The sequence below is a fragment of the Equus asinus genome, chromosome 1 (assembly GCF_041296235.1).
Source record: "Equus asinus isolate D_3611 breed Donkey chromosome 1, EquAss-T2T_v2, whole genome shotgun sequence".
NCBI classification, from domain to species: Eukaryota; Metazoa; Chordata; class Mammalia; order Perissodactyla; family Equidae; genus Equus; species Equus asinus.
In genome coordinates, this window is record NC_091790.1 from 109974747 (window position 1) to 110000000 (window position 25254).

The 25254-nt window shown below is 48.6% G+C and overlaps 1 protein-coding gene across 8 annotated transcripts in view; it reads left to right on the plus strand.

The window, feature by feature from the left end:
• The window catches only part of ATXN7L1 (ataxin 7 like 1), a 220861-nt gene that overhangs the window by 82678 nt on the left and 112929 nt on the right, over positions 1-25254 (plus strand). For 2 of the 8 annotated variants that reach the window (XM_014831862.3, XM_070505297.1), the window contains one exon: positions 22637-23911. The exons of the other annotated variants lie outside the window; for them this stretch is intronic. In XM_014831862.3, the coding sequence (XP_014687348.1) occupies positions 22637-22722 (86 nt within the window). In that variant the 3' untranslated portion in view covers positions 22723-23911. Of the gene's footprint in view, positions 1-22636; positions 23912-25254 lie in introns of those variants that run through there. 8 annotated transcript variants of the gene reach the window in all.

A 25254-nucleotide genomic window follows, 5' to 3' on the forward strand; every position in this document is an offset into this window, starting at 1 on the left:
TGTTTGGGAACTCGCTTTCCCTCTGTATCTGGACTTCCTTGGTGCAGTAAATTCCCTTTAGCTGCTCAACAGCAGATCCTGGGCTCCCCTTCAATGTAGACGCCATGGACATAGAACAGATAGAGGCCACGTGGCTGCTCCCTCGGGCACGAATAAGCAGCTGCTGACCTCCCACAGGCAGTGACTTAACCTCTCTGGATGGAAGTCTCCTTATCTTGAAATGGGGTCTTGGACCAGACGATCTCCAAAGCTGTAATAAGCCATGAGCTCTAGAACAGCATTTCCCAATCTTTCTATTTAAGCCATCCTCCCTTTGGATGAACAGAGAATCCGAATGCCCTTCGTTCTGTTAAATTTCAAAGCACATTAAATATTGTGCCTAGAAAAAATCAAAGCAATTATAATACCGAATAGGCTTTTACACGTTTACACGTTTCCTCTTTCTCACGCTCAGCATTGCTGATCCCCCCACCCCTTCAGTTATCACTATTCTGTAAGAACTAAGCATAAAGTAAAGGGAGTTGAGCTGATCTAGGCTCTTGGTTAGATGTATTTGGGACTATAGAGTAGTTTATGTGTATCCTAACATCATTTGTGACCGTGTAGATGTGTATATGATATAAACTGTGTCTGTGTACAGACTGTAGGTGTGTTTTGTGTCTATAATCAGTAGGAAGAGAATTCAGGCTTCAGGGGCACTTCCGTGACTTTCTCACCCGCACCGGCAGAGCGGCCCCTAGAAAGTGCTAGACAAAGGGCTCTGTGCAGGGGCCAGCCCCCTGCCCCTCCCTGCAGCCAGCTCTGTGACCTTGGGCTGCTCGCTCACTGTCTCCAGACTTTGGTCTCCTCATCTCTTCCACGAGGAGTGACTGCTGTGAGCGCTTCTGGCTGTAGCATTTTTGTTTCCGGCAGAGGGAGAGGAAAGGAGCGGGGCGTGTTCTGGCGCGAGCTGACCTTCCTGCTCAGCGCTCTGCAGCAAATGACCCTCCCTTCCGCTGGGAAGAGAGAAAAGGTCAGACCTCTCCAGAGGGAACTGTCGGGCGGTGAGGGTGCGACCAGCTGAGATGACAGGTGGGGGCATCAAAAACAGAGCAGTGCCGAGAAGATCCCACACAGCTAGTCGGTCAGTGAACAGCCGTGGGAGCTCCATGGTCGGTTGCTTCTGTCTTATGAAGATGGGGGGGCTCAGTCCCCCAGAATGGGATCGTCACTCATTCATTCCCAGGGATGTGCTGCTGCTCTGGGCACTGGGGTAGAGCAGCAAACGAGACAGAGGAAAATCCCCTAAGCCATCCAAACCTTTCCTGGGAACTTAATTCACTGGCAGAGTCTTTGATGGAAGGAACCTGAAAGGGACCCCGGGCCCCAGAGTGCCCTGCAGAATCCTGCCCCACGCAGGGTCCCATCTGGCCAGCCAAGGGCTTGGCTCTGCTGGCACCGGTGCCTCCTTCTGTCCTAGGCCTTTTGCTGCAAGAGCCGAGCGGCGCTTAGGGACAGAGCTGAGGGTTTTGTGGCCACCTGCTCTGGGCAATGGCAGTAAATTACTTTGGGGGTTTGGGGTTACTGACCTCAAAGCCCAGACTCTGTTGAGCATCTTGCTGAACCAGCTGACAAGCAGGGATGCGGATGCGGCCATGACTCAGCAGACGGAGGCACCAGAACCTCACTCATCTTTTGGTGTGTGTCTCATCGATTCACGGCCCATGTTTCCCGAGGCCGGGAGAATGCAGGCAGAGCTGGAAGCACACTGACTCCTCGGGGACAGCAGATCCATGATGTCTCTCTTCCTGCCCTGTTCCCTCCTAGGACTGGCCTTGCTGTTTTCAGCAAGTCAGTAAGAGCACTGTGCGCTGAGTGCCAGGCCCCGTGCTGCATGCTCTCCCTGCCTTTGAGCACGCGACCTTCTCCACAGCCCTGGGAAGTCAGTGCCAATAGGATGCTCGTTTTGAACTTGAGCAAGCTGAGGCTCAGGGGTGCCTCGCCCAACGTCTCCAGGCGAGGCCGGGGAGAGACTGATTCTGAATGCAGGCAGTGTCACTCCAGACGGGGAGGTGATGCTGCTTGCTGACATCGCCCTCGTCCCTTGCTGCCTCTGATGGATTGCTCGCCCTCCCTGGCCTGCCCCCCACTCCAAGACCTGACCCTTCCACTTCCCAGGTGGCAGATGGTCATGTGCATGGGCTTCACACTCGATTTGGTTAGCAGCAGAGCTTTTTTTCTGGAATCTTATGTAGAACCCCAATCTATAACTATATATGCAAAGCAGAGCCTCTGAGGTTGAACTTGGGGCGGGGGCTTGAGCCTGGAGCGCCCCTGACCTCCCAGCCCGCAGGGGCTCCGTAGCAGCGTGTGAAGTTTGTCATAGTGGAGAGAACATGGGCTTTGGAGGCAGACAAGGCAATTCAGATGACCGCCCCGTTAACTGCGTGACCTTGGGTGGGGGACCTCCCGTCTCCCCACCTTGTCTGTAAAATGAGTACTCTGCCTGCCTCTTGGGGTCGCTGGTGCAAAATGCCTGGCAGGAGACCCCTTCCTGCAGACAGGCCCAGAGCATGGGTTCATTTCGTCCCCGCTTCTCCCCACAGCATCTTTCCCTATTGCCCCCAGCTGGACACACTTCATCCCCTCTTACTGTCGAAAGAACTCGGTGGAGCAGTGACAGGGACACTGTCCGGGGGCCAGCACTCCTGGGGCCGAATCCCAGCTTGGCCTGTGCCCAGCCTGAGACGCTGGACTTGTCACCTTTTAAATGACAGGGGCCTGGGCTATGTGTTCTCTTGGAAACTGGCTCATTGTCAGCGCCTGTGGTTCGGCTCCTGGATTTGGAGCATCATGGCCTATACAGAGACATGGGTGTGTGACAGATTTGAGATCTCAGTGTCCTGGTTAAGTTAAACTGAAAAACGTATGTGTGTGTGTATTGAGGCAGTTGGTTCTGGTGACTTTGGAGGCTGGTGGTAATGTGAAAAGTTGAAAGCCAGAGTGGAAAAATCATGAATTTTGAAGTCAAAGAGACCCAGGCTACAATCTTGACTAACGTTTGCTAGCTGTGTGACCTTGGGCTAATGACATGACCTTTCTGAGTCTCATTTTCCTCTAAAATGAAGGTGATGCTTCCTGCCTTGCAGAGTGACTGTGCCGAACAGAGAGAAAGTAGTTTCCTGGCACACGGCGAGGAAATAAAGAAAGCGTAGCTATTACTGTCAATAAAGTGTGGCCATTTTTTATTAAGTTGAATGTTTCTTATGAAAAATGGGAAAACCAATTCAGTCAAGTGCTTCCTGTCTTCGTTGCTTGCCCCGTCTCGGGGGATGTGCATGCTGAGGTCAGCCTGCAGGCCGGCCTGTGATTCATCTCGCCTTCCCACACTCTCAGAGGCAGGAGTTGTCGGCCTGGAGATGATTACGTTGCCAGGAGTCCTGAGGCTCTAGCTTCATAAATACGGTTTCCATTCACAGTAGGCCCCAACGTCGGCTCCTTTGCAGGTGCCACGAAGCTCCCAGGATCTCTCTGGGGTCCCTGCCAGGGTCCGTCAGCCTTGGCCGCCTGGCCAAAGAGGGGTCATGTGAAGTCCCCGTCCCAGGACTGGCCACGTTCCTGTTGCTCCTGACTTTGTGCACCAAGCTGGTAAAAAGCAGACATGGCCACTGCTCAGGAGACCCTCTGCTTGTCTGGGAGTGCAGGCTCTCTGGGAGCCACCTTCTGTGCCGCCCTACCCATGCTGGCTCCCTTGGTCTGTTTCATAAGTCTGTGCAAGGGCCATTTAGATGCTTTTTTTTTTGCTGAGGAAGATTTGCTCTGAGCTAACATCTGTTGCCAATCTTCTTTTTTTTCCTGAGGAAGATTAGCCCTGAGCTAACATCCATGCCAATCTTTCTCTATTTTGTATGTGGGATGCCACCACAGCATGGCTGATGAGTGGTGTAGGTCCACCCCCAGGACCCGAACCTGCGAGCCTGGGCCACCAAAGCAGAGCATGCAAATTCAACCACAACACCACGTGGCAGGCCCCCCACCCCCACCCCCGTTAGACGCTTTTTAAACCTCGAGCCAGGAGATGTGGCATCTTGAGGGATTGGTTTGTTCCCAAAGTTCCTTAGTGAGCTGATGAGGTTATTTAGGAATATTCGCAGAAAGGGAGAAACAGAAACCAAAAGTGTCACCGTGGGGGGCCTGATCCTGCTCAGCAGGCTTCCCGGTCCCTCACAGCCATCTGGTCCGCTTAGCTGTGGCTTGATGCGCTGACATGATGTGAGGGGTTGGGAATAAGCTCTCTGGGGTCAGTCTGCTTTGATTCAAGTTCCAGCTCTACCACTTATTAGCTGTGTGGCCTTGGGCAGGTTACTTTGTCTCTCTGTGCTTCATTTTCCTTATTCTTAAAATGGGGATAGTATTTATCTAAGGTGGTTATGATGATTAGAGGAACTCGCATATGGAAAGTGCTTAGTAAAGTAGTGGAACAAAGTTTGCTTAAAAAAATATTTAAGCTATCATTGACCAAGCAATAAGCTACAGAGATTTATAGTGAGATCTTGTCCAAAGTGTTTTCACTTACGACCACTGCAGAGTGGGAGGGTGCTGTTTGTGGTTCTTCCTCATGTGTCGGTGCTGTGGTGGGTCCCAGCCTCAGCCCAGAGAGGGTGCTGTGGCTGTTTCTTCCCCCCAAACTCCTCTGTGTGTGTAGCGTGCGCGTGGGTGCATGCATGTGTGTGTGTAAGGAGGTCCTGTCTGTGTGCACAGGCACGTAAGTGAGCTCAAAACAAGGAGGTGCCAGTGCCTACAATGGAAAAAATGTTGTTATTCACGTTTAGTAGTTGCGTATTTTTAATCAATTTGGAATATTGTAATTAACGAGAAAAGTAATAGGCACATCCAAGTTGTAGTTTTATAATTGGGCTGAACGTTTATGAAGTTGTATGATTCACCCAAATGAAAGGAGTATGAGTTTTTCCGTCCTTATCTCGTAACATAGTAACATAATGAACCCTGTAAGGCGGGGTTTCTCAACAGCAGCACTAGTCACATTTGGGGCTGGATAATTCTATTATGCTGGCGTCCTGTGCGTCGTGGGATATCGAACAGCTTCCCTGGCCTCTAGCCACTAGTTGCCCATAGCAGCCCCCCGCCCGCAGGCGAGACAGCCAAAACCATCCCCAGGCATTGCCCCAAAATCACCCCCAGGTGAAAACCACTGTCATAAAATATAACACCCCCACTTGTCGTATCATATTCTGTGCCCTTCTGTATTTACATTTTTCTCCAAATTAAAATGTGTGTGTGTGCATGTGCACACTCAGCCCAGAAATAACTTGGTGAAATCACATGGCCGCATGCAGAAAGTTCACTATTTTGGTTTCCATAGAGCTGGTCATCAGAATGCCTACCCCATCCCAGTCATACGCAAAGCTTGGAACGAGCTATCCTGCAGAAGTCCCTAAGTTACGGTCCTTCCCACCTCAGAATCAAAAAAGAATAAAAGGCCGAAAAATAACACATCCGTGTACACAGAGCTTTCACAATGTTTCAGCCACATTCGGTGCCCGCCCTCCAAGCAGAGAACCAGGCAGCCCCACACCCCATCCGTCACACAGAGATAATCCTTGGATGTCACTGCTACTTAAAAAAAAAAACGTATTAGAACCAAAGAAACTGGATGTCATTTAACAGACAAGAGAGGATTAATTTTTTTTCCTCTCTCTCAGAGAGGGCTTTTTGATTCGCTTTCCTGATTATATTTTTGAATGCCCTTCAAGTCGCTGTTTTGCATGTTGATGGCGATGCAGTAGAATTTAATGAACTGTGAGCCAAAGCGGAGAGGCTGAGCCGCGGAATAATTGAGTGACACGACGCACTCCTGGAGGCTGGCACCTCCATTCCTTCTCAGCACATCCAGATGCTGGCACTGGTTGGGGACGGAGAGCGGCATAGCCCAGCCGTGCTACCCATGGGAGCCTCATTAATGAGGTTTCAGGGCTTCCTGCAATTGTTCTTTTTATTTTCTCGATCTCCGGGTGACCTCTAGTTGAGGGGGAAACAAACCCTTTGTGCTTCTGAGCCCATGTCAGTGCCCCCTGGGCTTCCCGGCTGTCATCGCCGGCTAATTATCCTGCGGGACTTCCTCTCTGAAGGTGTCGATTGCCACATCATGGGGCTGGGGTTTTTGGGTCAACTAAGTTGGATTTGTTTGTTGAGATTAAATTTCTGTTGTTACTGTTAGTTGTCTTTTAGACTAGGCTATTTACACCAGAGAAGTATAAAATAAAGGAAATTGGTCTCATCCAACATATTCATTGTCAAGTCTGACAGTATGAATTAGTAAGACTTGGCAAGAGCGTGTGGATTGTGTGTCAACTTTATTTTGTTAGTATTCTTATGATCAGAAGCAATGTCTACTGTTGTTTCTTCTTCTTTCATCTTTCCATCGTCCCTGGTAACGTGCGGGTCGTGTGACAGAGCCCAAGGAAGTCTCTATAATAGATCCTAAGGCGATCCTTAAGGAAAGGAAGGATGGACTGAGTAACAAATAGACCTTAAGTCAAGCATCACAACTGAGAGAATCTACAAGGAAGGAAGATGTTTTGCTCCACTTCAAATTTTTATATTTTGAACTTGCTACCGCTCAGATTAGAGTTAATGCTAGCTAGGACATGGCAGGTTGACCTGGTCCCAAACCCTGGCTTTTCTTTTCACTTTGCTGATGGAAGAGAAAAATAGCAATAACAAGAAAGCTCATACACTTATTGAGCACTTACGTGTGCTTAGCTTTTTAGGTATTGTTTAATCCTATCGCCACCCTAAGTTGCTGTAGTCGTATTATCCCCATCTTACACCCAAGGAAAGGGAAACTTAGAGGATGTAAGAAATTTGCTCAAGATCTGGCTGAGGCAAGCGGCAGAACCAGGATTCCAACCTGTGGCTGGCTCCAGATCCCTTTAACCACAATGCTGGTCAAATGTTTTGGATCTTGAACTCCCTGTGGCATCGTAACTAAATTTTTATAAGGAAGATCGCTTTTGTCCCCCTGTAGGATGCTGGAGGCTAAATGACAGGTGCCTGGGGAAGCTGGGCTCCCTGTCTCTTTCTCATCTTTCTAACCCATGCCCCTGATCTTGTCTGCTTGCTGGCATAGCTGAAGAAGTTGGGCACGATTTTGAAGGAAGGAGGGAGCGACGAATAACTCTGTTATAGTGACTGTGTTTAGAGCGTTAGCCACTGTATTTGGAATAGACCTTTAAATATCAAAAAGTAAAAAGAAGGAAGCTTGTAGAAGAGGTGGAGTGGGCCCCACCATCAGTTCTGCCTGTAGTTTTCTTGTTTATGTCCCACAAATGAGCAGCTCCATGAGACCCACAAATAGTAGGTGATTTCTTCTAAATTCAATGAAATTCCCTTTTTTGCATGTTTCTGGGAATTAAATAGAGATGTTATAAATAAACAAATAGCAGAGGTAATGTTCAGCTCAAATTTGGAGATAGATTAATGAGAACTTCATAACCTCAAGATTATTGAATTCAGGGCCAGCTCAGTGACCGAGTGGTTAAGTTTGCACGCTCCGGTTTGGCAGCCCAGGGTTTTGCTGGTTCGGATCCTGGGCGTGGACCTAGCACTGCTCATTAGGCCCTGCTGAGGCAGCATCCCCCACAGCAGAACCAGAAGGACCCACAACTAGAAGATATAACTATGTACTGGGGGATTTGGGGGAGAAGAAGAAAAGAAAAAGAAAAAGATTGGCAACAGATGTTAGCTCAGGGCCAATCTTTAAGAAAAAAAAAAGATTATTGAATTCATCTTTAATTTTAAAAGATTTATAATCTCATCAAAGCCTAATTCCTGAAGGCTGAATCTCTTGGATTACCTTCTTCAGAGTCACATAACTTTGATTCATTCATTTATCTGAAAAATATTTATTGAACACCTACTGTGTGCCAAGCCTTGTTCTAGTGCTACAGATACGGTGGTGAACGAGACAGAGGAGGGTGTGTGGCTTCCTTGAAGCCTACGCTCTGGTAGGTTAAATGACATAAACAAAGATGCCATCAAGCCTTAGGAAGAGCCAGCACGAGAGTGTCCCGGCAGAAAGCACAGCAGGCGAGGTGCATTTGAGGGCCTCAAGGAGGTGCGTGGGACCAGATCTGGACTCTGGCTGGGCCAGAGTCTGGAGTTTGGGTTTTATTCTGGGTGTTGTGAGAAGACAGGGAGGGTGTTGAGTGAAGGAAAGATAGAATCGGGTTTATGTTTTCAGAGCATCCCTCTGGCTGTTTGCAGCCTGGGAGACCTCATAGGGACTAAGGCATCGCTGTGCAGATGGACAGGAAAGGACAAACTTGAGACCCGTTTTGGAAGTCTAGAGGCAGACAGAATTTGCTGGTGGATTGAACTGGAAAAGGGAAGGGTCAAAATTTAGGGTGAGTTCGAAGGGGAGTGGCCAGTGATCGGGCAGGAAAAACAGCAGAGATGATGACATGGAAGCCAAGAGAAGAAAGCGTTTCATAGACCTGGTCAAATGCTGAGAGGTTGAGTGACAGGAGAAAAGAGAAGTTGCTTGATTTGCCACCGAAGGTTGTTGTCGACCTGGACAATAGCCATTTGAGTTGTGTCTGGGGATTTTTTCCAAGTACAAGTGACTTCATTTGTATATCCCTGATAGACCTCTGTTTAGGCTAGCAACACCCTAGGTGTTTTTTTGCATTTCTGCTGAGTTCAGATGCTACCTGACCAAATTGTCAGCTGTCCGCCTCCTGCATCCTTGCATCCTATGGCACCGATCACAGTGCAATGGAGTCACCTGTGAATGCTGGACGCTGGGCTCCCGAGGGCTGGGACTGTATCTTAGGCATCCCAGAGTCCCAGCATGGAGCACATTTCCTGACTTGGTGCACAGACAGGTAGAAGAAAGGACTCACTCAGTTCCAATTCAAGCGCTCTTGGCACCCTCTGCTTCACCAGCATTAGCGTATATGATGGCTGTTACAAATGCTTGTTGGCTTATCCATCCCCATCACTCACGCACACACACGCACACCCCCCAGACTGGGAGTTCCAGGGAGCCAGGAGCCCCGTCATCACACTCACTATTAGATTCCCTGAGCTAACATGAGTGCCGGATCTACAGCTGGTGCTCCGTACACTTTTAAAAAAGTGAATCTTGGAAGAAAGGAGAGAGGAAGTAAGCAAGGAAGGAAAATTGGCTTGCCAGTTGTAAATAAGCCAAATTCCACATGTGAGCGCGTACCTTCCTCTAGAAGATAGCGCTGCTTGAAAGAGAATGACCGGCTCTGCTCAGAGGCAGCGGTGCAGGCTGGAGCAGGAAAACATCCTCCCTCCCTGAGCGCTCTGAGGCTGCTGCTTTGATCCCTGACCGCAGCTGAGCCCTGGAGGCTGTCGCTGCAACATGACCCCGGCTTCTGACTCATCGCTGGCTTGTCCTCGCTGTACAGACGGCTCCATTCCATTCCTCAGCGCTGTATCAACCGAGGAAAATTAGTGGAACAGTCACCGCTTTATTTAAATCGGAGGAAAGAATGTTGCCAGCACTGACTCAAAAGGTCACTTCGGAGGTCTCCCCATCCTGAGCAAGGAGCGGCGCAGCCTTTCCCGAGCTGAGTTCCTTCCCTGGAGTAGTGAGTGAGTCAGTACTCTGGGAGCTGTAGTTTGCGTGGACACAGTCTCCTGGGAAACCCCGTGTGCCAGATTCCCCTCCGGAGGTTGGCAGCATCTATTTGCCCATTAAAGTGCTAAGAGGGCTTGGAGGGAGGGACAGAAACAAGGCTCCTCCACGTTGGAGTCTCATCGCTCTTAATTTGTCTGACTCCAACCATGTGCACTAGGTAATAATAATGCACATTTTTTTTGCTAATAACATGGCCCCAGACACAAGTCCCCTCGTTCCTCTGTTGCCCAAGCAGAAAAACAAAGATCTTTTCCACCTCTAGAGGAGACACTGGCCATGGAAATTTGTTCAAGCTCCGCACACCGTGTGCGCTGTACTTTATGAGCAGAAGGGTATCCCGGGGTGGTTTCGATTCCACGTGACTTTCGTCTCCCCCGTGATGCTAGAAGCCAGCTCTCGTCTAAGCTCCAGCTCGGCTGTCACCGTTTTCCTTTTGGAAGTGTCCCTGGAATATTCGCTCAAGGAGCTGATTCTGAGCGCTTGGCCTGGGGTCACTGAGTTACCTCCAGAGGTGTCACACAAGAGGAACCCATGCCTAGGCGCACCTCGGGGACGCTGTGGGTCTCCAAAGAAGGTTGCCAGCCCTGTGGCTCTAAGGTCAAAGTGCTTCTTGCTGTCGTGTGTACATTTCCCATGGTGGGTTTCTTTCCCCCACCCTGGAGAAAGGTGTCATTCAGTCAATGTGGCTCTTACAGATAATGGCATCCTGGAGTCGAGGAAATCCTGTCGGTAACAGGTGATGTAGGACTTCTCCTCTGCTCTTCCACAGGGCCAGGCACTCCTGAAAAATGAGTGCAAATTGGGGAATGCCGCGTCCGAGACACCTGGGAAATAAATAGGTCCGTGGAAAACGTAAATGGGGAGAATAAATGATGAGAGTAAGTAAGCAATTTCACGATGATGAATCCTGCTTCGCATGGAATGAATAATAATTTTTTTCCAGAGAAAGCAACCGTAGTCTTTGTTTTACAAAACCAGAACTACAGATTTCTGTCAAAGGTTCGGTCTCTGACCAACCTTGTTCTTTGTTTATTAGCATCGTCAATGCTTTGCTTTTCTCCCTCAGGAGTTCTCTCTTCAATTTCCTGAGGCCTCTCCAGATGTGCATTTTTCTGGGACTAGTGTGGCTGTGGTTCTCTGCTCATCTCTAAGTGGCTGCCTCCCCCCCAAACGTAACTCTCTTAAACCAGTGCCTGCCTCCATCTGGGATGCTGTTGCATCCGGCCCCATAGTAAGGTCATGTGGACGCCAGCCCTAACTGACCCCTAACTCAGTGACCCACCTTACTGTCAGCTCTGGGGCGTCATCCTGATGGTGTCATTATCTCAAGTACGTATGAAGCAAGTCACCAATGTGTTTAAGGAGGCAGGGGCTGGACAGCAGCTCTCGTGCCACTTTCTGAGCTGCCCCTGTCATATTCTTACCTGTGACGCTCACCTCCCGCCCTTACAGCAAACCTATGCTCAGCTACTCTTTGAAGGGGGGTGGTGTTGGTGATGTTTGCCAAGAGGGGCTGGGGAACCAGTGAGGAGGCCCAGAGGAGGAGGGGTGGCTTGTAGCCTTTGTGAGCCAGGAAACCATGGGACTGTTTGGACCATGGGTGCCCACGGCGCAGGCAGAGAGCTGTCCTCTTCTCTTGTATCTTGTTATTGTTCCATCTCCCCAACCCCACTTACCCAGAGAACCTGTCATCACTGCAGTTGCATCAATATTACCCTGACCCCGCATTCCATCCTTTTTAGGCTGTTTGGTGGTTTTCTTTTCAATATTTGTTTCCTTATTCAGCCACCCCTGGAATTGTAGTGGGCTGGCTGGCAGCACAGTCCAGGAGAAGGACCATGGTCCGGTTTTGGTTTTGTTTGGGGGGATTTCTTGGAGAGAGTGCTTTCCTGCCAGGACACTTGGACCTATATTTGTCTGTGTGTCTCCTATGTAGCATTTCGGAGTCATTTTTCAGAAGTGCTTGGCCCTATGAAAGAGCAGAGAGAAGGTCCCATACACACCGTTAACTGTCGTATTTGCTAGATTACAGGATGCTATTAATTGTAAGATGCTGTGTCAATTGAATAGCACCTTTTCCCAAATGCCAAGGGCACTTCCGGAACAGTCTCTTCATCCAGCAGGAGACGGGTGTGGAGTGGCAGAGCAAGGCACGGTCTGGGAAATGGGCCAATAGCAGCTTCACGACTAGGTCGTAATTAACCCACGCACATCCCTTGTCTTCTTGGAGTCAGGTTCTTCACTTTGCCTTTGCTTTAGAATTCAGTTCAAATCACAAAATAATGAAGCTATAATGGCTCAGGGAGTTTCCTGTTTCTGGTGATACCCCTGACAAATGTCGTGTAAATTAACCTGGTCCCATAGTAACTAGGCCACACGTAGAAAGAAGTCAGCCCACTGCCAAGTGGTAATTGAGGAGTGTAGTTTTAGTTTTCAGATGTAAAGGGTCGTGAGGGGCGCCTGACTATCTTGTATTTTTTATTTCTACTTTAATTTATGATGGCCAAAGAATGTTTGTTATAAGTTATCCATTTTATAATTTCTGAAACTGCCTTTGTGACTACTTAGCACATGATCAATTCTTTTAAATGTCATGTGATTAGAAAATTTGTATGATCTCTCTCGTGTGCAGAGTTCATGTATTGTCTTTTGGTGTTGTTATTCACATCTTGTGTATCCTCACTATTTTTGTCTGCTTGGTCTATAATTTCTGAGGAGGGGGTCTTCAGTCTCCCGTGATGGTTGTAAGTGTGTCGGTCTCTCCTGGAACTCTTGACAGCTTTGCTGTACAGTTTTGAGGCTGTGTTACTGGATGCATGGAAATTTTTTTTTTTATTGAGTTATTAATAGGTTACAATCTTGTGATATTTCAATTGTACATTAATGTTTGTCATGGATGCATGGAAATTTATGACTCGTGCCTTTTTAGTTGTGGGGTCTTCATCCCTATTAATGTTTTTGCTTAGATCCTACTTTTTCTGGTTAACTTTGCTACCCAATTTTCTTTGGGTTGATACATATTGGCCTTATCTCTTTCCAACCTTTCCTGTTCAACTTTTCTGTATCAGTTTGTTTTAGGTGTCTCTCTTGTAAGCAGTATATACCTGGCTTTTTAAAAAGTTCAATCTGAGGGGGCCGGCCCGGTGGCATAGTGATTAAGTTCATGCACTCTGCTTCGGTGATCTGGGGTTCACACGTTCGGATCCTGGGCACAGACCTGCACACCGCTTATCAAGCCATGCTGTGGTGGCATCCCACGTGTAAAGTAGAGGGAGATTGGCACAGATGTTAGCTCAGGGCCAATCTTCATCAGCAAAAGAAAAAAAATCTGATAGTGTCTTTTAATAGGTGAGTTTTATCCATTTACATTTATTGTGATTACTTTATATATTTAGATTTATTTCTGTCTTTTAATTTCTGTTTACCTCGCTTTGATTTGCTTCTTTGTTCTTCTTTCTTGGCTTCCATTAGATTAGCAAGCTCTTCTTAACCCTCTTCCTGTTTTTCTCTCTGCCAGCTTGACCACAGCAGGTTTTATTTTATTTCTAAATCTGTCTACATAAATCTATTTATTTAATGATTCCCGTTAATTTTTAACATGCATTTTGAATGATAAGGGTTTTTTCTAATAAAGACTGCAGTTATCCAGGATCTCTATCTTCTGAAACAATGTGAAGACTTTTGCATACTTTTCCCACTTAAAGTCAGCTGGTAACTGCAACAAAGAATTGCAATCCTTGCCCAAAATGTTGCCATGCCTTCTGAGCCTCCTGACCCAGAGGGGAGTTGGAGACATCCTGATCGATTTGTAAAGCAGGACTTTTCTGCTAATTCACACTATTTTACACCCTGGGGTGCTTTCAGTCCTATCTCAAGTTCAGAGTGAAAAATTCATTCCCAGCTCATAAAAATCTCTCTCTTAAGTTCCTGAAAATGTTCTGAAGTAGTATTAGACAAAAGAGCACTCAGAATCCTATGGTCCCCTGCCAGGGCCAGTCCCCAACTCCTGTTGTCATGTGTGATGATTTCCAGGGAGAAAATTGAGGAGCTCCTGCCTGTGGACACCTGCTTACTTATCTCTTGATTCCTAGACTTTAATATGCATGTGACTCCCCCTGGGCTCTTTGCTTAAATACAGATTCTGATTCAGTAGGTCTGTATTTCTAACACCCTCCCAGGTGATGCTGGTGCTTTCTCGGTCCATGGACCACATCTTGAGAGAGGTGGTTGGAGAATAAAATTTAGCTAGAAAAATTGGGACTTCAGCTTGAGGTCAGGGTTCCTTGATCCTTCACGGAACAACAGATACCAGAAGAGACATTCTTTTCGAAGTGGTTTGGGGTTCAGGATCATCTTAATTCCAAAGGTCTCCTTAATGCCTGGCAGAGCGCCCCCTGCCCCTCTTTGAGCCGAGCTGGAAGTGAGTGCTCATTCAGCACTCCGTGAAGTCCCTCTCGTCTCCATCCATCTGGACGTCAGCACAGCACATGCTTCAAGTCTCAGGCCTGTCACTGTGTCATTTAGATGTCACTCTGTGAGTCAGGGCCCCCAAGGAAGAGCCTGCCTGGGGCCAGGGGCAGGCATCCTGGTAATTTATGTTTAAGACAAGCTTTTAATAGAGACACACTTTTAAATAGTAACCAGGAAAGAGAATTCTCGCCTCTTAACGGGTATCCATTTATAGGACTCAGCTGTTGAAGCTCAGGGGTAGCGTTAGGCTTAAGTTTAATCTTCTGTATACCGTAATTTACAGCGCTGAGTAAAGCATTGTACGAATGACGATTTCAGTCATTTGCTGTGATAAATAGCTATTGCTCTTGGCGGAACAGGAACGCCATCTCTGCTTTCCACTTATGAATATTGAATGGTCTCAGGCAGGCTTTTGCTGTAAGTTTTTAAAAGGGAAATCCCCACTGATCACCTCTCTTCACTGGCCCAAAATGTCATTTCCCTGCTACGTGCACCACTCAGCTCTTGATCCAGTTCTGCGGTGTGCGTGTGTTCCGGTGAATATTGCACAGAGCACTTCTGATAATTCCACATGCAAGGCCTGCTGAAGGCTGCCGTTTTGCACCAAATGCCTCAAGCTGTCAGGTGGAAGATTTAGCTGGTGGCAGGAAGCCACCGACAGGGCTCAGGGAAATATCTTAGAGGCGATAATCTGATGCAGGAAAAATAGAAGGGGTGTGATTCTGTTGGATTCCTGACAGTGAAAAGATGGTGTCAGCTAGGGAAATTGAAACTAATAGGGGCAAAAGGGAAAACGAGAATGCCCAAGCTATAAATCTCTAGGGATCCACTCTTTAGCAACTCAGAGACACACATGCCTTCTACCAGACTTGCCTTAGTTCAGCTCCTTTATTCCCTGCCAGCCAGGAGGAGGCAAAATGGATATTCAAAGGTGATGCTCAGGGAGAGTGACCAGCTTGTCCCAGGAAATCCCTTAGGCCTCAGTCAGCTGGTCACCCTAGACTCAGGCTTCCAGAAATTGCACCCTTTCCCGTGGATGGGCTTTCTGTGCCAGAGGGACTGAAATCCTTAGACTGGCATTCTTTGATTTTTCTCACATTTACGAGTATCCGCGATGTGCCAAGCGTGGACTTGGATGATGAGAAAAGGACTCAAGTGCAAACATCAGTAGAGATGGTGAACAGTGAAATCGTGCCCTTTTACCTACTTTTGAATGCTTGGGCGTAGGCTGCCTTCTGTGGTCACACTCCCAAATGCCACTTACCTAGAAGGTGACTCCTTTGAAAACAGAGATAAAGGGCTTCTGTTCTCACCACAGCCTTTTGAGGGTGATCATATGTCTTTGGAAATATCTTCGATTACTACAGCATCTTGCCGTTTCCAAAGCTCTCGCCAGTAGCTTGCTCATTTTGAGGTAGCCTGGTGGATGCTGGCTTCCCAGATTTGGAAGCTCAAGGAAGTTCAGCAACTTTCCTAAGATCACACAACTGATAGGGACGGAGCTGGGGATAGTACTCGGGACCCCTGACTGTCACTCCAGTGCGTTTTCCGTGAACAGAGACCCCAGGAAAAAAATGCACAGCAGCAGCAAAATAGTTTCTCCTCACTATTGGAGGCAAATTGACCTTTAGGAAACGTCCAACATTTGTTGTTTTTGGGTCCAGACTTAGTGCAACAAACACATCCTCTAGGATTCTTGCATCTCCTTCACACAGGATCCGATCTTTCTGTAGTAAGGATTTGAAAAACGGTCTTACAGTTTTGACTCTGAAGGAATATTCTTCAGTGTGCTTATGGGTTATGATCTAGCCTTTCATTTCCTGGCCAGAAGATTCTATCAGAGCAAAAGTTACGGTCGTTTCAGCAGACGCTGAAGGCAGTTGGTTGTATCCGGCGTGAGAATCAATCCACTCTGCGTTCTGATTAGTTACAAGGGGCGGTGAGAGAATCGTGCGGACCGAGAACGCCACGTCTGTGTTTCATGCATATGAACCTGCTGATGAGAATGGGTTCCAGCAGAAAGCTGAGCACTGATGTCCCTGCCACCAGCTTAGAGTCACTTGTTAGTATTCAGAGAGCTGGAAGACAGACACGGATGCGATACAACTCCATCTTGATAACATCTCTCGTTCCCAGGCCTTAGATAAGTTTGTTAAACGGGAAGATGAGAGGAAGCAATCTGGGGAGAGAATTGTATATAAGTGGCTCTAAAGACCCGGCAGTTTAGGACTCCTTTGCAACCTTGCTGTGCCCTCCTGCCTCTCTTTGCCCGTCTGTGGAATGGGCATGATGGTCACGCTCCAAGGTTATTATTCGAAATGAGAAACTTGAAAATGACTTGGCTGGTGACTTGTGCTATAAATATGGCTCAGTGCCGCGTGGAAAATGGGAGTTTTTAGCTGAAATGTATAATGAGGTTAGGCCGGGAACGTCAGTCACTGGCAGAGGGAGCGTTTGCCAGAAACGGGAGGTGGGGAGGTGGGGGGCCAGGTGCTTGTCTTAGCAAGGAGAACAGAGATACCGTCTGTGAGGCAGTCTGGGGCAACATGGTAGAATGTTCAAAACAAACAAGCACAAATCAATGTGTGGACGTCTGGCCTGAATTTAGAAACGAATAGGGGGATTGACGATGACGTCTGTCTTTCACGTCCCACCCTCTGTGTCCTGGTCCGGGCGCCCACTGAATTCCAGAGGAAGGCCTGGGCAAACTGGTGCTCGTGTGAGGTTCGGCCACTGGTCTGAAGGAGGGTGATGTCAGGGAGACAGCCGAGGGGTTAGGGCCAAGCCAGGCCCCGGAGCCAAGCTGTCTGTCTGGGCATGATTGTGGCTCTGCTACACACCAGCTGGGTGACCTCCAGCCAGTCCTTCAACCTCTCTGTGCCTCAGCTTCCTCCTCTTCACAATGAGGATGATATCAGTACCTCTGTCAGAGGTCGTCGGGAGGATGAAATGAGGAGATACGAGTGCCACGCTCAGAAGGGAGCCTGGCATCTGTAGTTGTGAGCACAGGGAGGCCTTCTCGGGCATTGCAAGTCCAAGCACGCGGCAGAGGGGGAACGGCAAACTGTATTGGTTCAAGAAAGTTCACCTCCAGAGTCCTGAGTGTGTTGACCACGAATTACATGGTCATTCCCAGAAAGGAAGCACAGGTGGAAAGGAAGGAAGGAAAGACGGAAGGTCGCAGCCCCTCTGATGCCCAACCCTGGCTGGTACGCAGAGGGTGTGGACGGCTGAGTTGTGGTTCAGGGGGACCATCTTGAAAGCTCATGTGCCCCCTCCCTGCCCCCAGGGACGTCGGGAGCTTGGGGTTCTGTATCCACGCAAGCAGATTCCATGGCCAGTATCCTAGAAATCTGGGTCCTTATCTCACATGAGTCAGTCCTCCCCGGAGTCATTTACCGATACTGTGGCTCCTCTCTGGCATCTTGCAACATCTGTTCTCTGTCTGCATCAACACGGGAAGAAGCCCTCTCATGTGGAACTCTTGTCCGAAGCCGGCCATGCTGCCTCTCTGCAGCGTTGGGCGGGTCTACTCCCCGCTGCACACGTCGTCACAATGCCTGGATTTCAGGCTTTCTGAGCCCGTGTCTTTCAATGCACTGGTGAAAGGAGACACAAATCGTCTGCTGGTTGGTGTTTGCCAAAATGTGGCCTTAGAACGGGATGAAGTGATGGCTCCTGGCGTGAAACCTGGTTCCCCCTGGGCCTACACCCAGCCTGAACAGCTCCTTTAAAACCAGAAGCAATTTGTCATCTTTTGATTCTCTTCCAGCACAATCCCTGTCACAGGTAGATAAATGAGGCGGCAGATGGGTGTCCAAAGGCAGGATCGGCTAATTCCAGCGGTTTCCCGCGGAGCCGTCACTCCGCAAGGATGGAGAGCACAGTGGGGTGGTCCCTGGCTTCAGGATTGTAACCGTCAGCAAATTTTTTCATTGTATGTCCCATTTATATGCAAGAAATGCTTTCTCAGAATCTTCTGGCCTCCAGTGTGCCATCGATAGGTGCATTTCTCATTTTGGAATCCTGAAATGAATCATGCGTTCGTGAGCTCAGCCTCTCATGTCTGTAGTTGCACAGAATGCCACAAACCAAATCATTGTCTCCGCAGAAGCCAGCAAGAACCCCTGAGTCAGAAATAGACAGGGGTCGGACGCGACGTTCTAAAAACCTTTGATTACAGAGAGCCAATGGGAGAGGCAGATGTGTCTCAGTTCACCTTGAGTTGCATGCCCTGTATGTGTGTTTACACCCACACAGTTTTCTACACAGCCCACATGGACTTTAGATTTTCTTGGTTGCATATAGCTAAAGTCACTAGGCTATTCCCAAGGATGCAAGAGGCAGAAGAGGCCTCCTGGTTGCCAAAACATGGGTGACCCATGACGCCCCTCTAAATGCAGAAGGATAGCTTTGTGTGGCGGGTGAACTCAGCTAGCCAGGGCAGGCCTCACACCCACACCAGGGGGCTGAGTGTGCTGCAGGTCCGGCCAGGCAGCTTTGATCTCTTCTGTGGTCATCGGTCACACCCTTCACCCCCACAGCTGCCAGATTAACTGGGCATCCACGCTCACAAGGGCCCAGCCATGGCTGCATCAACTCAACTTCATCCCCAACCACAGGAGAATCTCTGTGCCCTGATAGTATTACAGTGACTCATTGAGCATCACTGAGGCACCCTGAGAAAGGAGCCGATGTGGAGCATCTTTTGAAAGCTGGGTCTATTGAGCATATACCAGATTCTTGCGCAGGCCCCTGATGCTGGTGACCCTGAGGAGTTTATAGCCAGCTCTTAATTATCTATGGTACTGAAGGAGAAATCTACCAGGAACTTTAACGTTTAAAAATAAATCCTTCCATTCAAGCTTTAGCCAGTGGTATCATACTAGAAATCTTTTAGGGGAGGATGGTATTTCCTTTTATGTTTTCCCAATTAATCAGTTTTAATTTGCAGCAAAGTGACCCAATGGGGGCGAGAGTACGGCACAGGAGAGTAATTTGCATGGGGCTGAGAGATGGGTGTGAGTTTCTCTTCCTGCCTCTTCCAGCCTCTGTTCTTCATCCACAGACTGTGTTTGCTGCGTCTGCTTTATAAGGTCAGGGGAGGATCAAATGAGTTCACAGATATAGTGCTGTCCCCCGGCCCAGCCGTAGGAAGCACTCGATACATCTTAGCTGTTGTGACTTAATTAGATTTACAGAAAAGAGGAGAAATTCTTCACGGGAGATGATGGAACAACAGAATACTTTGTTCCTTAAAAGACAGACACATAAGTGAATCTTTAAGGTAATTCTGCATTTCATTCATGGTGAACTCGCACCATCTTTTCTTTAAGCTTGTAAGGCTGAGCCAGCTGTACATGATAGATTAAACCCACACATTTACTTCTTTAGAAAAGTTACTATTTTGAGAGTGTGATCGTTGCTGGAAAAAAAAAAAACAATTTTGTTGTGCCTCCTGTCCATTGAAAAGATTTACATGTAAAGAATGATTTGCATTTCTTGGATTAGTGTCTTCAAATTCCTGCTCTCTTTTCAAGCTTTGTCATAAAGCAAGGGGAGGGGGGCCTCTAACCCCTTGAGGAAGGAATTCCTTATAATTCCTCTTCATTGCCGCAGAGCGTCTGGCAAATAGTAGACACTCAATCAATGTCTTATGAATGAATGAATGAATAATTTAGATGTTTAATCCTTTAAGTCAGTGAGACACAACCTTTAGCCGGGCGGCAGAATTGTTTGGGGGGGCTTGTTAAAACACTGATTGCTGGGCCCCACACCACCCCCCTACACCCCGGGTTTCTGATTCAGTGGATCTGAGGTGGGGCCCAAGAATTTGCATTTCCAACCCGCCTCCAGGTAATGCTGATGCCGTTGGCCCAGGGGGCCGTCCCTTGGGCACCAGGGCTTTGGGGTCCCCTCCAGTGCTTCGGGCCACTGCTTTTTTTACCTTTTCCAAGCCTTCCAAGAGGTTAACGTCTATACCTGTCTGACCTTGCCCCGTGGAACTGAGATAGATTTTGTAAAAATTCCTAGGATTCAACCAGATAAGAGAGCACCTTGGATTTCTTTTTAATCAAAAATTACATCTGTGATCCTCGTCTAGTTATGAGAGAAGTAGGAATCGGGTCACTACGTCCTTCATGACCGTGGTGTGTGCAGGCGGGACACTGCCAATAGCCGGGGAGCAGAGGGGCCATCCTTGCAACGTTTCAGCCGGATTCCATCTCCTTCCGGTTTTGGAATCCCCACTTAGTGTCAAAGGCACTTAACTGCAAAGTTGAAACGAGACGTGACCTTTTGCAGAAACCACAGATGAGCAAAAAGGGTACAGGAGAAGAGCAGGTGATGCAAAAGGGAACACGATATTTGCAAAGTCTTCTCATGCCTACTGTCGGCCTGACTGAAGTCATTAGGCCCCCCGGTTCAGGAATGAGAAGGAGCTGCATGGCCTGAGGAAGGCTACTGTCCGCAAAACGTCGTTCTCCTAATTCCAGAGGTCACTTTGGGTGGCAGGCAAGGAGCTAGCATTCCGAACCCAGGGCCCATGGAGGTCCTCCTCCGTCCATCGCCCTCTTCTCGGGAAGAGTCCTCCAGACTGTGAGGACGCACAGGAGAGCTGGGAACGGGTCAACAGAGGGTACTAGAGGGACACCAGACTCTGAACAGAGAGGAGAGCGGACGGAACCTGAGAAGCCATGGAGGGGAGGAGGGGACCATGGCCTTCCTCGAGGTAGTGAGAGTGTATTAGTGACCTGTTGCTCCATCACAAATGACCCCAACACTTAGCAGCTTAAGACCACAAATATTTATTCCAGAGAGCAGGTTCCAGAGAGCTGGGAGCGGCTTAGCTCGGTGGTTCTGGCTCAGGGTCTCTCATGAGGCTGCAGTCAAGCCGTACAGAGCTGCCATCATCTGAAGGCTTGGCTGGGGCTGGAGGACCCACTTCCAAGATGGCGCCCTCATCTGGCCATTGGCAGGAGGCCTCTGTTCCTTGCTCTCAGTACCTTAGGCCTCTCCATAGGGCTGCTCACCGTGTAGCAGTTAACATCCCTTGGAGCCAACAATATGAGACAGAGAGAGAGGGGAAGTCAAGATGCCTTTCACGTCCTAGTCTGTCACTTCCACCTTATTCTGTTCATTAGAATGAGTCACTAAGTCGGACCCACACTCGAGGGGAAGGGAATGAGGGTCCACCTCTTGCAGGAGGGGGTACACCACCAAGAGTGGGCCTCTTTCATCCTCCTCTTGCCGGACTCAGAAAAGTACAAGAATAACTGATGTAGGGCGTTTGGTAAAATGATGCTGGGAGCTTTGAAAAGAACTCCAGAGGGGGCTTTGGGAGTTTTGCCTGGTTGGGCTGAGGAGAGGCGGTGGGGTAGAGGAAGGGATGTGGAAAACTCTGTGGGCTTTGAGCCCACCTCCTACTGGGATCATGCAGGCCCCTTTAGGCCAGAGGGCGACCTTGCTTAGAAGGACTGAAGCCACCTGTGAGTCCCAAGGCTCAGGTTTGGTTCCAGAGAAGAGGAAGAAGGGGCTGGCAGCTTAGAGCCAGCTCTATGCTGGAGAGCGAGCGACACACAGCACTGTGCGTCCCCCTCCAGATTATCTGGCCTGCCAGGGTCCCAGTAGGGAAAGAAGAAGGGCTTAAGGCAGAAGTGGTGTGCTAGAATCAAGAGGAGCTTCTGGGCTGTGCCTCTCGGGATGGAAGTTTGGGGGGTGGGGGATGCTAGGAAGCAGGATGGGGAGGAGCCCCACTATTTTTCATTAAAGCGATCCCACTCAGGGTGACGGCTTAGCAGCGCCAGGCACAGCAGCCGTCAGCCCTTTGTGGCTGCGGCTCCCAGGTCCCACACAGAGAGCCTCCCACGGGAGCAGATGTTTAGTTTGGCCAACCCGGCTCCATAAATGGATCCACTTAGCAGCCTTCTGAGGATGCAGAACCATCGGTGTCATGTTGTACTGTGTCTGTTCTTATCTCCCCTATTATCCCCAGGGAATAAGCTAATCAAACTTGCTGATGATTTTACACTGAGAAGGAGATAGCTGGTAACTTGGGTGACAAATATTAGAATACAATGTGATGTGGATAAATTGGGTCCATGTATTAAGGGCTGTAAAATGAGATTCCATCAAGGCATGAATAATGGTGCCTGTGGAAAAGATTAATCAAATGCCCCATTAAAAGGTATAGGGATTCTGGTCAGACGGCCCCTGTTTAATTACCCTCCTGCCCCCCCCCCCCGCCCCCGACTCCATTCTCCCTGAAACTGCTTTCTACCAGGAGAAATATGGAAAAGAGTTTAGAGGAAATAATAGAAAAATTGGGACATACGTTTTGGTAGAACAAGATTACGAAGACAGATTTAAGCAACCAGTGTTTAATTTAGGGAAAAAATAAAAGGCAATTGGCATGAGCAATCATTTACAAATGTAATTTCCAAAGGCGCCCTGTTGATACCGTTCAGCAAATGCCAACAAAGCATTTACTTTCCAAAGGGAGAAAGCAAGACAACAAGAGAAATGAAGGCCTCTGCAGGAATGGACCGGAGAACAGCCAGGCCATAGAGAAGAGTCAGGGGTGAAAACGGACAGTGCCGAAGATAGACACAACGTCGGAAAGATCTCGGAGGACTGGCATTGTCTGCAGAAGGCTTCCCGGAAGAAGAGGCTCCCGTGGGACCCTGAAGTACGGAGAAGCCCCCACGTACTGCAAATTCGTGAGCACACTCTGGTGGCAGGGTTTAGGGAGATAGTGGGCTTGAGCAGAGCAGGGGGCACCTGTGGGGTTCTTCTCTCCATCTCCACCCCCACCACCACCACCCTGGCCCAAGCTCTCATCACCTCTCGCCTGGACAACTACAAAAGCCTGCCAGCTGTCTTCCCTGCTTCCACTCTTGCTCCTCTACAATCCATTCTGCACACAGAAGTCAGAATCAAAATCAAAGTTAATCATATCATTCTCTTGACTTGTGGCTTCCCATTGCTCTTAAGCTAGAAGTAAAAATCATTATCGTGGCTACAAAGTCTTACGTGGTCTGAACCACATCCTGTGCCAGGTTCCCTTTCACTCTCTACATGCCAGTCAAGCTGGCCTTCAAAATTTCAGCACATTGGGTCTTCCTGCCACAGGGCCCTTGCGCATGCTTTCCCTTCTCTGCATACGATTTTCTGTCACCCCCTCTTCCCAAAGCTAACTCTGACTCATCCTTCAGAATGCATCTTAATGATTACTTCCTCCTGGAAGACTTCCCTGATTTTCATAAGTAGGTCAGCTCTCCCTCGTACCTTGGAAACAAACGTTTATTGTATGAACATATGATTAACGTCTGTCTTCCCCCCAGACCACAAGCTGTATGAGGTCAGGGATCCCGGCTTTGCATCCCCAAGAGCCTAGCACAGTCTCAATAAATAAGTATTGACTGGATCGTGGCGTTTAATTAGGAACAATGAGATGAGTCAAGAAATTACACTTGACTAGTTTGTACCAGAGTGCCATTAGGAATTCTTTCTGGGTTGAAAACCTGAATTCATGTCCAGACTCTGCCACCTGCTGGCTGTGCTGTTGTAAATAAATCACAGTTGCTCTCAGCCTGTTTCCTCATCTAGAAAATGGGGGTACCAACAGCCACCTCACATGGTTGTAGCAAGAAATTAATGAAATAAAATACATAAAAGCGTTTTTAAACCATAAAACAAGACAAATGCACTCTGTCCTTTTTCCCAGTGCCTGGCACATCGGGTCGTTAAACATCCATTGGATGAATGGATGAATGGATGGATGGAGGGAGGGATGGATGGAGGGATGGATGGAGGAACAGATGAATCGTTAGGGAGCCAATACGAGAGCCAGGAGGGGAGCCTGGCATAAGGAGAGCAAGACGGAAACCAAAAGAGGAGAGAATTCCAAGAAGTAGGAGGAGGCTGTGGAGCGCCCACAGTATCACATTCAGTAGAGCAGGCGGGGAGAAGGAGAAAAAGACAATGCATTTAACTTGGGTGGAAGGAAGTCACTGGTGACCTCAAGGCGAGTCCTCCTCAGCCTTTTCGTGTCTTCTGTGCTTTCAATGACACGCCTTAATTGTAACTTAATCATTTTACTGATTTTTATCTTTTGGGGGAAATCGAATTGATTTGCACATACAGCAAAATTGGCGAGATTACCCCAGCTGCTGCCGGCAGGTGCTGACAAGTGAACTGAGCGTCGGAGGATAAGAAAATACACTCAACATTTATTTTAATAAGGCCCAGAAAACCTTAGTTATTTAATAAATTGCCATGGATAATTAGGTTTCCGTTTCAAGGGTGGTTTCATTTTTAACTCCCTGAGTTCCGGTAGGAAGAGGGCTCCGTGTGGAGGCAGGGCCTGTGGTATGGGAGCCATCCAAGGGCAACTGCACATTTCTCTGAGCTTTTTTCTGTCTGTTTGATGGCACCCCACTTCCTACCAACAGCCATCCATGCAGAGAACATCAGGTCACACACACGCGCACGCACGCGAGCCCTGAGCTCCTACTCCTTTTGACTGGTTACTCCTCCAGCACGGCAGCCTCACCTCCATGCCAGATTGTGATTCAACCCGTCTGTGGGTGGGCCTGGGGAGGGAGCCTGGGCCAAGCCCACACCCCAGACTGGTCATCTGAGGGCTGACTCCCAATGAGTAAGAAGGACATGAAGAATGAGCGTGACTCCATGGCCCTTCCAGCGTTTGTCTTTACCCCCAGCGCTCCAAACCTGGCTGACAAAATTCGGTACTCAGTAGGAAAAATGTTAAGAACAGACTAGAAGAAAAGGCCGCCGAATATCTCATGTCCGTGTAGCAGCTGGCGGCGTGGAACATGGGCTTATGCAGCGAGGAGATGGTATTTAAAAAGACTGTGCGAGGTTAAAAGAGAGGGTTTGCAGGCCTGGCTGGAGGCCCCTTCAGCAGGGATGGCTCAGGAGCAGGTTGCTGATCCAAAGGCAGAATCGTGCGTGTGTCTGTCCTCTCCCCCCATCTCCCAGATCAAGGGCTTTCTTTGCCAGCCCCGGGTTCAGTGTTGAGTCTCGTCAGGAGACTGGTTTTCTGTGAACCGGTGCACGCAGTTTGCCGAGAAGAAATGGTCCTTCTCCAAATG